This window comes from Lithohypha guttulata (assembly GCF_036872675.1).
Source record: "Lithohypha guttulata strain CCFEE 5908 chromosome Unknown scaffold_5, whole genome shotgun sequence".
In the NCBI taxonomy this organism is placed as follows: domain Eukaryota; kingdom Fungi; phylum Ascomycota; class Eurotiomycetes; order Chaetothyriales; family Trichomeriaceae; genus Lithohypha; species Lithohypha guttulata.
This window is the reverse complement of record NW_027042754.1, coordinates 1,223,013-1,238,980: the sequence shown is the minus strand read 5'-3', so window position 1 is coordinate 1,238,980 and position 15,968 is coordinate 1,223,013. Positions and strand designations below refer to the sequence as shown.

General features: G+C 49.3%; 5 protein-coding genes across 5 annotated transcripts; 1 reads left to right on the top strand and 4 right to left on the bottom strand.

The window, feature by feature from the left end:
• Positions 1-483: 483 nt before the first annotated feature.
• On the bottom strand, positions 484-1,476 carry LTR64_006897 (uncharacterized protein; the record flags this gene model as incomplete). The annotated part of the gene is made up of 2 exons (XM_064901223.1): positions 484-1,323; positions 1,384-1,476. 2 exons carry the CDS (start codon positions 1,474-1,476, stop codon positions 484-486), a joined length of 933 nt encoding a protein of 310 aa, XP_064752299.1.
• Positions 1,477-2,662: 1,186 nt separating this feature from the next.
• On the top strand, positions 2,663-3,765 carry VPS62_2 (Vacuolar protein sorting-associated protein 62; the record flags this gene model as incomplete). Its single annotated transcript, XM_064901222.1, has 2 exons — positions 2,663-2,780; positions 2,825-3,765. The coding sequence occupies 2 exons, from the start codon at positions 2,663-2,665 to the stop codon at positions 3,763-3,765; spliced, it is 1,059 nt and encodes a 352-aa protein (XP_064752298.1).
• A 136-nt stretch (positions 3,766-3,901) lies between these two features.
• On the bottom strand, positions 3,902-5,646 carry FOL3 (folylpolyglutamate synthase; the record flags this gene model as incomplete). The annotated part of the gene is made up of 2 exons (XM_064901221.1): positions 3,902-5,363; positions 5,456-5,646. The coding sequence occupies 2 exons, from the start codon at positions 5,644-5,646 to the stop codon at positions 3,902-3,904; spliced, it is 1,653 nt and encodes a 550-aa protein (XP_064752297.1).
• A 1,317-nt stretch (positions 5,647-6,963) lies between these two features.
• LTR64_006894 (uncharacterized protein) lies at positions 6,964-9,141 on the bottom strand (the record flags this gene model as incomplete). Its single annotated transcript, XM_064901220.1, has 3 exons — positions 6,964-8,765; positions 8,817-8,915; positions 9,030-9,141. The coding sequence occupies 3 exons, from the start codon at positions 9,139-9,141 to the stop codon at positions 6,964-6,966; spliced, it is 2,013 nt and encodes a 670-aa protein (XP_064752296.1).
• Positions 9,142-14,576: 5,435 nt separating this feature from the next.
• Positions 14,577-15,479, bottom strand: LTR64_006893 (uncharacterized protein; the record flags this gene model as incomplete). Its single annotated transcript, XM_064901219.1, has 1 exon — positions 14,577-15,479. One exon carries the CDS (start codon positions 15,477-15,479, stop codon positions 14,577-14,579), a length of 903 nt encoding a protein of 300 aa, XP_064752295.1.
• Positions 15,480-15,968: the final 489 nt, after the last annotated feature.

The window sequence follows — 15,968 nt, the reverse complement described above, 5'->3', positions numbered from 1 at the left end:
AAAGCGTGGGAAGTCTCTTGATCACGAAGACCAGTAGCTATAAGTACTACCTAGAATTCGTGTCGGTAATCAGGCTATGGCGAACAACCCACAGTCCTGCTGCTGCACGCAATATTGACTCCTAGTCAATATTTCCAAGCAGACTGGTTTCTAGATAGCGCTAGTGTCTTGATCTTCGCCGTCATATAATCCTTTCTAGCCCAAGACACAATCATGCGTCAGATGTTCTCGTTGGCGACGCTGCAAGCACTCTACTAATGGAGGCACTTGCACTTCACAACCAGCTTGAGTCAAAACTTCTTTCTGCCAAGTGAACTTATCACTTCTTTTCTGCCATAATGGCCATGATCACCGCCGATCACAATCTTACATTTTCTTTCTTGTCCGACGACATGACAAGCATTGCGTGAAGACATCGTTTAGATCAACAAGACTTATATGGTCTACGGCTTTGCCCATAATCTGGATTCATGTTGATATTCATCACATCTTGGACTTGGAAGCATTCTCCCGCTTCGTTTGCGCCATCTTCAACAGCGCATACATTGTCTGTAATCGCGGCATGTCCACACCCTTCTCTCGAGCAAGTCTGACGGGGTTTCCTAGGATTACCTCCAGCTCCATCTTTTTGCCGCTTTCCCAGTCGAGTTGCATACTTGGTTTACTACCACTCGTGTTTCTCTTCGTACTGTTCAGGATTTGTTCAGCTGAAGCAAAATCCTCGGGAAATGGTTGGCCCATCACCTTCTGTGCTGCAGTAAATACTTCCTCCATAACAGCTTTGAGGTGTTCATATAGGTCTGGGTCTTGCGCCATCGACGCGTTGTCCGCACCCTGGGAGAGTACCGAGGAAGGATTGAAAGCGGCATTGATTGCAATCTTATGCCATCTCAACAGCTGCATCTTTGCTGCATCATAAGGCGAAGCATCCTTGATTCCAGCCTTGACCAGGAGCTCATTCAACAGTCTGTTCTTCTTCGTTGCGGCTTGACTGTCAGAAGGATAAGGACCTGAATTTATTCTTGTCCATTTGTTGTGTTTAATGACTCCATGGTCTGGCTGGGCGGCTGATGTGATTGTCACTGCACTTAGTATACTGGCTTGAGGATATCGACGATAGTATGGTTCCTCCACCCCTAGACCGTTCTGTATTAGTACAACCGCCGTGCCTTCACTGATCAATCCTTGCAACAGCTCAGAGTCATCGCTAACATCAGGAAGTGCCTTCGTGCTGACGATCACATAATCCCACTTCACACCGGCTTTTTGAGCTTCCGAAGCATTGCCAAAAGTCCTCGTTGGTTGCCACTCATAGTCCCCAAACTGTGGTGATGTTACTTTGAAACCACTAGCTTTCACAGCCTGGTAGTTAGAACGACATACAACTGAGACATTGACGTTCTTGTCGGTTGCAAGACGCGAGCCATAAAAAGCCCCGATAGCTCCTGCGCCAAAGATCAGTATTTCATTTGACATCTTGGTAAATTGCGAAGCCTGAGAACACTTTGAAAGGTGGAAAGCAACTGCGTGATCTGTAGTATGTAAATTCGTTATCAGCCTCGGCAAAACTTTCAACCTGTTTGAATGTCGCGTATAGACAAGATTATGTAGAGTTGTTCTCGCTCGAGCACCTATCAGTCTGTGACAGATCTTGTGAAGGTTGTATCGTTGCCCGACAGCATTGCAGCACCACATTCAACACAACACTTCTTCCAGCTACTCGAGGCGCTGCACGAACGATGACTCTCAACCCGTCGATCTGAACCGCTTTCAAGAATAGAGCTATACCCAATTCAGAGATCGTCCATCACTGCAGTTCAAGTTTGTCGTGTTTGAGATTCTCAAATTTGTCATTAAGATTTCGGCTAAGTTGCGGATTTGAACTGCTTCATCGACTGCTACTTCTCGCTTCAATCATGGATCTTCTGGACATGTATCCATGCAAGTCATACAACATTGCATGTGCAGATGAGCAACGTATAATCTCTGCTCCTTGCTTGTAAACATTTTGCTCGTTTCTCGGTACTCACGTGGTCTGAGTATGGGTAGGTCAGAATACATGGATATCGTTTCTACAACTCCCTATATTGCTTGTGAATTGTCAGGAGAAGATCTTCATGCTAACAGTGGAGGTACGGCTTGCATAGGCAGCACACATCGAGGTGAGTGTACGACTGATACGTAACTGTCGTTTTGATTGATCAACTATGACTGAAGCACACCATGTTCGCAATTTACAGCAGCATTCAGGTTCAGACGCGTGATGTCGGTTCGTGCAGGCACGTGGGTGCGTCTTCTACATCGCAGCCTGCAAACCTGGTACACCATCCTTCCAGTTTATATGCGCTTGGCTCCTGATTGGCTATTCCACGAAACTCATGATATTCGACCTGACCTCCTGTGTCCTCACTGCCGGCCCTTGGGTATCAACAGACGACTTTCATGCTTGCTGGGAAGCGTTGGTCATTTGCTTGTAGCACAAATCACGACTCTTGGTCGCATCCTTGGATGGTCCTGGTGAGCATTGTTATCACCTAAAAAGCAGACCATGGATCCACCACGACCAGATCTTGCTCGTCAGGAGTCTACATAAATTCATCTTGTCCACATCCAAGAGAAGCGCACCTGTGAGACTTGTACTTAGGTAGGCGAAACAGCAACCATGCTTCGGTTCCTTGTTTTAGTCGTTGCCTCGCTATGCATATGCTTGTATGCCTTGCCTGTCGAGTCTCTCAAACGACAGACACCCTCAGCAGTTCCCCAATATGTGCTTGACTACGGTATGACGATCTGCTGTTAGCCGCTTCTTTCCTAACCCACACAGCACCATTGGTCTGGCTAGATCTTGAAGAACAATTCTTCCCCTCAGACATCGCGAACCAGCTCCTCAACACTCATCCCCAGAGCAGTTCCAGCTCCGATGATGTCGGCGCAGCACCTAATCCACTGAACCTAGAGAACTTGGACCAGCTAAACCGCCTAGGAGATGACAACGTCTACCTCACCGCCAACGACGATTGGACCCAAACACCAGAATGGACACGCGGAGTTAGACCTGACGGCTCTGGCAAAACTTCAGGAGCTGTCACTTGTGCCATGCTAACTCACAACAAAGACAACACCACTCTAGACGCTTTCTATTTCTATTTCTTCGCCTACAACCAAGGCAACACTGTTCTCGATCAGGAACTAGGCGACCATCTCGGTGACTGGGAACACGTCATGGTCCGCTTCGACATTTCAACCGGCACACCGCAAGCAGTATGGCTAGCCCAGCACTCGGCCGGCAACGCCTTTGAGTATGCCGCGCTTGAAAAGCAAGGCGATCGTGCAGTGGTCTATTCAGCAAGAGGCTCGCACGCGACCTATGCCACGTCCGGCAGCCACGATCACACTATCCCAGGCCTACCTCTTGAATTTGGTTTTCTACAAGACTACACCGGCCAAGGCACGCTCTGGGACCCCGTTCAAAGTGCATATTTCTACTCCGTGTCTTTTCCTGAAGTAACAGCGCCTGGAGATGCATCGAATCCAAGCTTCACAGCTTACGATGACTCCCCCACAAATTGGCTGTATTTCCTCGGCCACTGGGGTAACGCACAATTAAGTGACGATGACACCAGGCAGCAGGACTTTTTCGGCCAGAAGAAGTACACAGGTGGTCCGACGGGGCCTCGCGACAAGCAGATTAATCGAGACAGCGTCTGTGGGGAGTTCCTGCCTGTCTGTGTTGTCAACATACTCCTGCCGCCAGGTTCGAAATGAGATTTGCCAATAAACTTAGCCCCGGTGTAGAGGAATGTTTCTGTGCTGTCTAGCCCTAATTAGCATATTTGAATGGCCACTATAATGCAGACTGATAGAGCTTTCAGTATTAGAAGGCATTTCAATTCAATTTTCGTCATCTCTGCGACTCATCCCACCATCGTTCAAATTCCTCTCTGCCATCTCGTACCATCCTGAGAACATTGCTAGCCATATATAAGCTTCCAGCCATCACCACAAGAGGCTTTTCAGAACCCTTTTTGCCTTCGTACTTAGCGAGGATTCCTTCAGCTGTCTTGAGTGCTTCACTGATGTTAGTCGTGCCGTGCTCGATATTGACACTTATTGGAAGATTCACAGCGTCGTCTATCGCAGACATGAGTAACGGTACAGGCGCAGGCCTAACCCACGGCATGTTGTCCACAGGACCGAAGGAGGTGAAGATGATCGTTTGCTGAGCATGAGCAATGAAGGTGTCATGTGCATCCACAGGCTGCCTGGGCCCAAGCAGAGTCTTGAAAATACCTTCGGGTGATTTCGTGGAGGATAGAGCCAAGATCCATATCACTGGTCTTCTCGATGTGGTGCTGGTGGAGCCAGTTGCGCGGTCAACGTAATCTCGCAGTACTTCGGCTGACTGCTCGTTGTGTGCACCGTCTAGGAGGACGGGAGTATCGTTCAACAGAGGAAAGGTGTCGCGGTCCTTCTCATTTAGCCAACCAGGTGATAAGCGCTGCAGTCGCGCAGGGTAAGAGATAGAGGCGTCTCTGAGTACTTCTTCGAGAAGCTTTGGCCACGAGCTCGGTGCCTCGATGGCTTTGCTGTATGTTAATGAGTCATAGTTCTGGTAGTCCTGATGCAGTATGTGTATAGTTGCCTGTTGTGCAACTGCTAGATTTGACCATTGATGTGGCATTAGACTTTGCAGGGTTTCTGGAAGGGTATTGTTAGAGCCAGCAGTTGGGTGGTTCTGTCGAGTAATTGTGCCAGGTACCAGTGATTCGTGCAATTCGTTCCCATGCACTATGGATACCATATCTCCTGCTGTCTTCTCGTCATAGCTGCATTTCGTCCTGATTGCATCCATGATCAGGCGAAGTATCTCTGGTTCATTGTCCCCATCGACTATCACTTTGATACCCCTTCTGGAAATACCAGCCTTATGGCGTACGATATCCTTCACATCGTTGCCCAATATACCTAGGTGATCAAGTCCGATCCTGGTAATGACACTCATACCGATGGCACTTTCTGGAAGAACATTGGTGGCATCCTCGGCACCGCCCAGGCCACATTCGATAACGGCGATATCACAGGGTCTCGGATCTGGTTGGGAGAAGATGTTGAAGGCTGTTGCTGTGAGTAGTTCGAATTCTGTAGGCTCAGTCTCTCTACGAAGCTCATCTTCGGTGAGTTGCTTGTCGGAGGTATGCGAGGCAGTAGAAGTTTCTCCACGCAGTTCGCTACTGACGGTGTGCTTGAGCGCGTAGACCTGCTTCTCGGCTTTTTCGAAGACGTCTCTGCTCACGGGCTGATCATTGATCGAAATGCAGTCCCAGCGATCTATGAAGTGTGGTGACGTGAATCGTCCTATTCGGCTGAGATATCAGTCAGTTTGTGCTTTAATGGTGATGTAGTGCGTGTCTGATGGACTGATCGACAGATATAGTCAATCTTCGGGACCACTTACATTGGGAGACCATCTTTACGAGTCACCGCCCTCCGCAATAAGGAGGAAGTATATGCTGCAACGCTTCCTTTGCCGTTCGTTCCAGCAATATGTATAGCCTTCCATGGAGGATTGAAATTGACTTGCTCAAAGATGTTGCGAGCAATATGCTGGAGTAGTCGCTCAATTCGCTCTAAGCCAAGGTTGATCATGTCGAGGTCGAAGAACCATTTCGTTGAGGGTGTGGTTATGGGTTTAAAATCGTTGCACGGGCCGACTCAAATATTGTCGATTTGCGCTGGTAAACTTATGGCTGCTGGTGCAGCGTTAAACGACCTCGTTGCGGTCGTGTTCTCTTGCAACAATTTTATCAAAAAGCAGTAAGGGGTAAGTTCGGAATATTCAAAGCGTCGAGGAATAGAATGGGTTCCGTGGCTTTGGAGTAAAATTACATCTCGGTAGGAGATCAACACAAAAGACAACACTGCGCGAACATTCGCACACAACGATTGTCACTTTGATATGAAGGTCCCGTCACAGAGAGTACAGAATCAAACAAGGAGGAGAGAAGTTAATATTAAGTGGCACATCGAATGGCCAAAGAGTAGCTATTCAGGGTAAATATCCAGGAATACAATGATGCGAAATGTGCGAATAGATGAATCGAAGTCAAGTACGCCCAAAGATGTATATCCGTCCGAGTGCAAATCACGCAATATATCTTGCGCCAGCCTATGTGTGCAATCCAGTATGCATCAAATCCCAATTTCATGCTTGCTCGCCGTCCATATGCAAATCAGAGTGTGTCAAATTTTAAAATGTCAAATATATAAAGATGTCTGCTGCAAATCCGTATAGCAATTGTATGCTGCCGTGGCAAGACTGTTGCCTGTCGTCTGTACGAGGCAGTCCTTTGCATCGAGATGCTTCCTATAAGGATAACCAAACTCACATATCGAGATAATCTCTCGTGGTGTACAGCAGGCGACATGACCAAGGCGATGCATCAGCCGAAACCGTTACCCATCTCAACAGCAATACACATATGTTAGCAATGATCAGTCAAGCCGTAGGCAGGTCATGCATCTCTGTATCGACGAGGCGTCCATGGGTCCCGTAACACTGGCACGTAGTCGCCATAGCCCAAATGGTATGTTGTGCTCGTATTCAAGTACCCGACTACGCTCACTTTCTTGACGGTATTAGACCTGGCTTGAACGCAGTCGTACTAGCGGCCGTATTGGGGAAGAGACATGCTGGCGTTGTTCGTCAAAGATACATCTTGACGTCCGCAGCGAGGGCAGACAAATTCTCAGGTCATGTATTTGTGCAATGCCTGCTGTCCTGAGCTCACGTCCAGTGGTAGGGCTTGAGATTGTTCCCAGTCCGGTCTCAGGGCTCTGCGTGTATAATAATCAGCAAAGCTCTTGTCTGACCGATTTTATTGGTTCCTTGCACGAACTTGTCTTGTTGCTGTATTCACCACGTGATGAACCTAGCAGGATTTAAGGTGCTTGATCTGGTCAGATCTATTGGTATCCTTGCTGCCATTGCTGCCCTGTCCAGTTTTGCTGAGGCTGACCGCCATGATGCTGCTGCTGTTGCTGCATAAAGTTCGCCCCCGATGCAGCCATTTGATTAAACATATGCTGCGGCATACCCATACCGCCATATCCAGCTGCACCCATAGCTCTCAAGCCACCGCCAGGGGGAACAAGCTGTTGGCCACCACCCATGTTCCCCATTGACAATTGTTGAAAGCTTGGGGAAGGCTGCATCTGTTGCTGCTGCTGTTGTGGATGCGACGAGTGACTGTGACCACCTGGCATAGGCGAAGGTATCTGTGTATGGCCCATGTGCGGAGACTGCTGCGAGGAATTATACATACGATTTGACATGGCTGGAGATTGTTGTGGTTGTGGAGGTGGTTGACCCCATGTCTGTTGTGACTGCGAGTTTGTGGGCGAGTATCCATAGGCATTGGGGGATATCTGATTGGCCAGCGACGATGGGTTTCGTGGATGGTACACGGCTTGCCCTCCATAGAGACCTACATTTCGTGACGGCGAATGTGCCGGGTTTTGTGAATGCGGAAAACTGGGAGGAGGGTTCATTTGTGTCTGTATAGCTGGTTGTTGAGGAGCAGGCATCGTTGCCTGACTTAGAGGCTCGACGGCGTCGTAGGTAGGAGACTGTAAAGACTGCGACGCTGTGACAGGCTCTGCATTGGTCTGTTGTGGCGTTGAGACAGGAGGATCATGAGGGCGATGCCAGTATTCCTCCACAATACCTCGTCGGAAGCGCCCTTGAGCATTGACCTGCTTGCTGTAATCAGCAGCATGAGCAACTTGACTGGCCATATCGGCATCACTGCTAGTCCGCACGACATCTGCGTAGGCTGGCCCAACGTTCTCCATTCGCGGTCTTGGTACGTCTCGATATTTGGCATCATATGCTTCCATGAGGGGTATTTGAGCCATGGTGGATGCGATACCAGGTGGCATTGGAGGGGGCTGTAGGTTTGCAAAGTTCGGATCGTTCGCATATACAATGTTGCCGTACATTTGTAACTGACGGTTTCCAAGTGCCTCTGCAGCAGCAGCTTCTCTTGCTCTAGCCGCACCAGGTCTTTTCTCGCCTGCGGCATCCTCTTCAGTGAAACCCTGTTTTCGAGCCTTAGCTTCCCAGTAATCATCTCTCACGCGTCGGCCATCTTTGACAACGCGACTTCCGAACTGTCGAAACATTGATCGAGCTGTGACCAAAGCTATTTGTCTAGATCTGTAACTGTACGGCAGTATGTCGTGTTGAACCAATTCCTCTTTCTCCTTCGGCGATGCAATGATCTTGTATAGCGACCGGTTCTTGTTGAATAGCAGGTACGAGTCGCGATATTGAAGTGTCCTGGCACACTCTGTCGCAAGCATGAACAGTTTCTCGCCTCGTCCAGGTAGAGTGAATGTGCGAAGCTTGTACTCTCGACCACCTTGTAGATAGCCCAGCTCGTCCACCTTTTTCTCGCCCTGGTCGTCATACTCGCGAGCGATGTATTCATCTCCACCTGGACTGAGTTGATCGCTGGTGTGATCTCTGACCGTAGGCAGCGCCTTGAGGGTAGACTTAGGCGTCGCTCGAGCTGGAGGCGAGGATTGCGTTGGGGTCACGGCAGACTGTACCGGACCACTCTGGGTCTTGATTTGAGGTGTTGTGGCTAGGCTTGGTGAGGTCTGACTCGAAGGCGTAGGTAGGGCGTTACTCTGATCGTAGGTGTAGTCGCCGGACGTTCGAGGTGTCTTTGTGGGACGCCCGCGCTTTCGAGGCTTCGATTCGTCTGGTTTCCATCGTGTCAGCCATGAGTGGTGAGTGAAGCAGGTAGTCTTACCATTCTCGTCTCCATGCGGATGATCGCCGTGGTCATCTGGCGAACGACTTCGTTTTAACCTGCGAGCAGTCGGATCGACATTCGATTGGGGAATCAAAACTGTTACACACGCGCCAGATTAGCCTAGGTACCAATGTAGATGAGGTGCAGGAAGCGAAAGTAGGGCTGGCGCATGGACTCGAAGTGACGGGCAGTCAATAGAAGAATGCTTACCACCACCAGGACTATTTAGTGCAGCTGGATTGATGGTCCCAGAGCCATCAGTCATGTTCCCTTGACCATTGACTCGGTTGGAAGACTGCTCAGCAGGCGAGTAGAGAGACATATTCAGAACGGTGGACAGGTTTTGTCGAAAGAGGACAGCGCAAGTTGTGTGAGGTGTGGCATCAGCGGCGATACCAGAGCTGCCCGGTCGCAGCACTGAGTTGTGCGCAGAGAGCTCGCCGGGAAGACGGGCAGTTCGGCTACTTGCTTCTGTGACTGCCGCGCTCGGCGACGGCGAGATTGGTGTCACGAGCAAGGAAATTGACGCGCGATCGTGGCAGGGCGGTGTGTAGCATCAGCTAGCGAGGATGGTTGATGGGCGACAGTACAACCTCAGCGATGGATGGTGTGGCCGTGTATGGTGGTGCAAAGCGGCAGCAAACGAATTCGAAGATTTGATGGGAGCACAGTGGAGTCGGGGCTATTGCAAGTCAAAGCTGTCGCTGTCGATGTTGACTTCGTAGATCTCTCTGGATGCTGATGTTGTTTGGCATATGCTTCCGTGCCTCTGCTCGTTGATGCAGCCGAAGCGCGACAACAACGTCGGGTGAAGCAGTAGGAGTAGACGCGATGCCGATGACGATGCTTGTTTAAGCCTAGATTGGCGGCGGGATGAAATACAGCAAGCAGCCCGTGATGGATAATTGGGTAATTGGCGGATCGTTCGTTCTAGTACCACGACTCACGCAAGTCGGAATCTTGTCAAGATGACTGGATAGCCGAATCGAATGTATGCAGAAGGTAAGTGGATGGGATGGACGTACATCCAGCAAGCTGCAGAATGCAGAAAGATGGCGATATGCGTCAGGCTATTGAAGGTGAAAAGCCCCAGCGTGTCGTACGTAGCTTCGAATGGCGCCGGAAGCAAGCGATAGGCTCATCACAGGAATAGGAATAGTCCACTGAAGGATGGCACCAGATGATAGATGGACGGTCCCCACCTTTTGTTGCTCACGAATGGTGTAAAAGGGTACTCTCCATTCCAAGCTCGTATTCCGATGAGAGCGCAAGATGTGGGAGACACGAATTTGGCAGGAAGAGAAGGCGTCGAGAAGACCATGAGACCCAGCTTGCTTAATGCTTGTGCAGCGCAGTAGTGTCAGATACACTTTGTGGCACATGAGCATTTGACTATGGGTCCTAGCACCACCTGCTGCACTCTATTGGAGCAACTCACGAACTGTATGCAGAGTGCACGGGTAAGGATCCCAGTCTGCCAGGCTCCAAGCACCCAACATCCTGCTACCATTCTGTAATGGAGGGGTGGATTCGGCTCGCCATCAAGGAAGGCAGCATCCACGGTTCGCACCTGTTATATGCGCTATCACCTGTTCTGGAAGACTCCCACGCCTCTGATATAAACTACCAGTCTTCTTTTCTGTTCGTCAAATCTGAATATCCTGTTTGGCTGGATTTGTGTCCCTATACATTATTCTCTGGAAAACACAATACCGAGACGACGCCACCATGAGGAGTTATGGGACAATCAACCATATTGACCTCACCATTGGCTAATGCGCTTCCTCCGTCTTAGGGTGTTCTAATCTGTGCGCTTGAGCCGCACTGTCCAATGACAATTCCTCAGACAATGAGACTTATGCCTGCTATAGATTCCTTCGACCTTCGAAACAATTCCTGTCTGCTTTGAGACAAGATCTCGAGCTGTCTAAGCTCGGTCTCTTGTAGATGTCGCAGTCAGCCTGAGAGACCAATGAGGATGTGATCTACCCCGGTGTGACAGCTAGGCGGGCACTGTGATGGCTTACTCGTTATACCAATCAGGCATTAGGTTCGCTTCTTGGAGCGGTCGAGTGCGTAAAGCACTGACCTGGTGATCGATGCACTGCAGCGTGCCCACGCGAACTCCTCTTCTCATTGCATGTAGACTTGACCTAAAAGGGTATGGCTCAAAGATCTCCTCTCCAATCCTCTTCCTCCCAAACCTTCTGCCTATAGGTGCCTTTGCAGTATTTTCGTCTATCGAGCTCTGCTAAAGAATCACTGAATTCTCCTCGGTGCCAGCTTTGCGTTTCTTCTAATTTCGAAATCAAAACTTTGATGAAACGTAACTCGAGGCCGCAGCTTAAGCAAGGACTCAAATTCCGAACAGAAGTGTCATGTGGTTCACTACACTCGACCCGGGCTTCAGTTTACGGACTAGTGACTTCCAATGTTGGAGTGGCGATCACTGACTAGAATTGACTTTTGTTTCCATCTCACTCTCGATCTGACTTGATGCAAGCTGCATGCACGTTTCAGCAAGCTTTCCAGGTATGATCAGCATATGCAGAATGATTTGCAGATACTGGTCGGCTTCGGCTCTACTCCGATCCAACGTGGCTCAAATCGTAGAGCAAGCATGTGATAGGTAGTTCTTTTGAGCCAATGTGTTGTGCTATCGAAAGACGACTTCAGCATAGCCAGGTACATACCGTGACGACCACAGGCCTGCGCTTCTCTGATGGAATCTATAGAGCCTGGGCCAATGCTCGCAATGAGGTTCCCTTGTTGGTGTCAGTACCGCAGCGGCCCGAAGAGCTGCGCGCTGCAAGTCTTTCAGAGCCCTTGCAAGCTCATGCTGATACAGCCTGCCGACCGGCCGAACCACAACATAATACTCTGCTCCAGACCACCAGTGAAGTGGGTACAGCTCGTTCCAACACTCGACCACCTATTGGCACCAGGATAGCATCAGCCACAAAAACTGCGCGCTGTTGCACAAAGGGAATGTCGAAGGCTCGAGGTGGACTAGGAGCATCCTGGAAAGTTGTCTCCATATCTTCACCATGCCACACTTTCACACCCCCGTCAATCATCAAAACTTGGTGGAATGCAAGCATTGTCGCAGCACCTTCCGCTATGAGCTCAAGCACGAAACCAAACAACTGTATGACCAAGTTCTACTCATACGACAAGGCACACTCGATGACTTGGCTACTGCCAAGCGGCATCTGGAATGGATCTTCATTTCGGAAACATTATGATGTTGATCATGCTCAAAGCGCCGATGGCCAAAACGCCGATGTCAACCATGTGCAGTGGTGTGGTAATCGTCAGCGTCCGAGTGCTGTATGATCTACAGTTGATCTACAGTGAAGATCCATCTTGACTCCGCGCAGCAATGCGTTTCAAATCAGACCGACAATGACACCAACCTCGCCTCAGCACGCCAGTCAATTTTTGTGCTACTGAGTAATCGGCTGCCAGCATATGTCCATGTTCACAGGTTTGGGCCAACTGACGTCTTGCACCGCTAGTATGAATCATACAGGACGATGGCGACTCCGTTACCCATGAACGACTGCACCCCAATCTTCTAATATGACCTGTATACCGGTTCGGTGCAACGATGGATCTCCGAACGCTGTGTTTCTGTGCAGCATGATCGAGTTCAGCTGTGCAGGGTATAAACCGTTCCTCTTTGCTCATGCCGGTTGCCATTGTGTTACTAACCTCTACATATATGCACCAGGCACTGTCACTGTTCGACAAGGTCACATTAAATAGTCAGCTATACATTCACCGCCTTTTCGACAGCGGTTGGCTATGTTTCATCGCGCCATCCATTATCATTCAGTCACATTCTGGCAATGCTCAAACCTGCTCGATGGTTCCTCATCACCTGAATGTACACAGAACGACAACCATGTCGTGTTATGTGATTCACATCCTGAAGCAGGAGACCGATTATGTCTGCTCGATGTGCGATAGAGTTCTCGTGAGATGCCTGATGTATAGCAGTTGCCAAATTGACCTACCTCTCGAACCAAACCAGAGCCTGACAGTTGCGAGCAGTGCACAAGCGGAAAGCAGGTAGTATCAGCGTCGTGACCCTCCTCTCTCCTCGATCCTGTTTCCTCGATCCAAGATGGGCAAGATCTCAAAAAAAGTGAGAGTGCTGGATTAGTACAAGAAAACTCGAGGAACCAAAAAACAGAGGCAAAATGTGTTCAATGGAATATTTGTCTTCATCTCGAACCAAGCTCCTGATCGCTCTCATCAGTGCTGATATATACGTTCATGTATTCATGTTCCCATTCCCGGACGTCTTTTCATGCATGCTATTCTACGAAACTCCTATGTCTAAGCGCCAACCAACCATTTACCCAAACGCCTCATACCCATATATTGTCGTTGTACATGTTACACATTTCCCTTTCATATCTCCTATAACAAAGCAGCAACAGCTCCAAGTACAGCCAGCAACGCACCACCACTCAACACCTCCCTACTAGCACCACCCGTACTCGACTGCGAGAACCCACTGCTAGTAGCACTTCCACTCGCGCTCGAAGTCCTGCTGGCCGCACTCGTCGCCATAGTGGTATTCGCAGTCACAGCAGCAACCCTCGTGCTCGTCGAACTATACAGACTAGCCACCATGCTGGACCAGCTCGACTCCTGCGACAGGACACTGCTGCAGCCAGAGCAGACGGTCGCGACAGCGGCTTGACTTGGTTGAGAGGTTACGACTGCTGGCATGCCGGTGATGACGCCGCGTGAATCTGTCATGGAGGTGTAGGAGGTGAAGGGGTTGTTGAATGGGGCTGATGAGGAGGATGTTATTAATGCGGCGGCGACTGAGGTGGCTGATTGTGATTGTGATAGTGCTTTGGATGGGATGGAGGTGATGACTGTTGTTGCTGCGACGGCTGCTGCCGTCGATTGTTGTTGTGTGGCTGTTTGAGCCCAGGTTTTCCAGTCCCATTCTGCTGCTGATGGTGTCCACCATGTTGGGGCTGTGGAGGCTGCTGCGTCTGCGGAGAGGACTGGCATTGAGCTGAGGGCCTGGACTTGTGGTTGTGGCAGGGCGAAAGCCGTTGTGAGAAATAGAGATGTTGTGAAGAAGGTGTTTCTTGATGGTGCCATTGTGATGTGGTGTAGTGGTGGAAGGTGGTGGTAGCAGAGCTAACAGTTATCTCCGTAAGTGTCTCGGTATGAACTTGTTGCGTTCGTTGTAAGTCTTGTTCTCAGTGTCTGTGCTGTAAGATGCTTTGGTTGTAGATGCTGAAGATAGGTCAGGAAGGTCTGTGCTCACAGCAACGAATAAATATCCGATCTCGAAAGTCTGTATCTGACTCTCTGAGAAGGCTGGCTAAGCATGAGGTACATATTTCGAGTGGCTTGAGCCACGTTTTCGAGACGCTTGCCTTTGCTATTGGTCGACGGCACTTTCAGGCAGTGGCTGGACAGACAAAAATACGAAGGCGGAAGCAGTCGAGATGGCTGGAGGCGCTAATCTCGGAGCTAGGAGCGATAAAAAAGAGGCTGGCGAAGTGTCATTGGTTGGAGGCAAGCACTAAAAATACGCTAATTGTCGATCTGTTTACACCTGGACGGTAGCAGCCGCGCAAACAGGATTTCGTAGCTCTGCAGTTTCAGGTTCATATGAATCTTTGATAGTCTCTGGCAGATAGCAGGAACGCAAGCGATTTGTTGATCTGCCAGATCAGCCCAGGGACTTGAAGAAATCTTTTCGTGTATACCGGGCTAGACTCATAATCTTCGTATACCAATTCTCGCTGTCTTCGGCGCACCTTTGCTCCATTGTGCTCTGAAAATGACCTTTGTAGGAATGATAGAAGTAACTTGCTGTAGAACATCATGCTGTGGTGCAAGATGGACAGTGATTTCTTCGTTGACTCGTAGCTCTTCCTCGCCCAAATGTTCGTGTTTGGAGGACTTACGACGTCTGCCAGTCTGTTCAAGTAGTGCGTGTGAAGGATCGCTGTTGTTCAATAAATCTGTTATGGGGCGTTTGAGAGGCTTCTCTTTCTCGTTCCTGACGGTCTCTATATTTTGCGACGACTGATTCTCTTTTAATGAAGGGTGGTCTGTAGGATGCTGAGGAACATTTGCACTCTTTTCTGCCGAGCTTGCTTCTTCCCCTCGTCGTCTTGCTTCACAAGCTGCACTCTTTAAATGCTCTGGTATGGGTGCATGAATCCTTGTCATCAACTTTGCTTGCCTTGCGAAAGCATCGTAATCTTCTTGTATCAGTGCACCAGCTTTCTGGTTCAGAGCTGAATCCGGGTTCGGTTGTATGAGCAAACATGAGATTGTGATTAAGATGTCTTTCAGTGTCAAATTGGGGTCCCAATCTCTTTTCAAAGTCTCGAGGCAGACGGCACCCGTCTCTTCTGCTACATTAGGATGGAAGATTCGTGTCTTGAAGGCAGCAGTCGGTGGACTCTGAGGGTAATCTACCGGTATTTCTAGTCGAAGACTCCATAGGCCTTGCGAATATGGTGTACCTTCAGGACCAGTCAGGCATATTAGAAGTTCGGTAAGGTTGTCCGGCAGTGATTCTGCTTCGAGACTCTCAAACAGGTAATTCGGTGGTAGGGACTTCCGAATTGCAACTTGGTCTTTGGCTAATCTTTTCATTGAGGACTTCATATTCGTTGTATACTGTGCTGCTATTGACTGTGAATATTTGGCAAGGGTCAGCTAAACAAGTAGTGGAGAATGTTCGATAGCTATACTTCGACGCGTTAAGACGCGTCGCGAAATCTAGAGATCTCATTGGTCAGAAATTTCCGTAGAATCAGTCTATACTGCTTGTAGTATGAATATTCGTAGTATTGAGCGACGGACCGTTATGTAAGTTACAGCACAGCTTCACCAGTTCGTTCACCTACATGGCTACAAACCTGTCAGATCATGCTCTCAGGCTTGCAATATGCGACCAAACTTGTAGACTCAACAACAATCTATTGCTCCCAGAGTATGCACAATACGCCAATGTTAAAGACACACCAGGTTCGGAAAAGTGCTGACATCAATAGCGAGCACAGTACTATTGGTCTAACAAGACGGCAACCAAACAGGTTTGTGTTGTTCAAATGCGCTACAGACGCGCAAAGTGATCAGCCCAGCCAGAGAAAA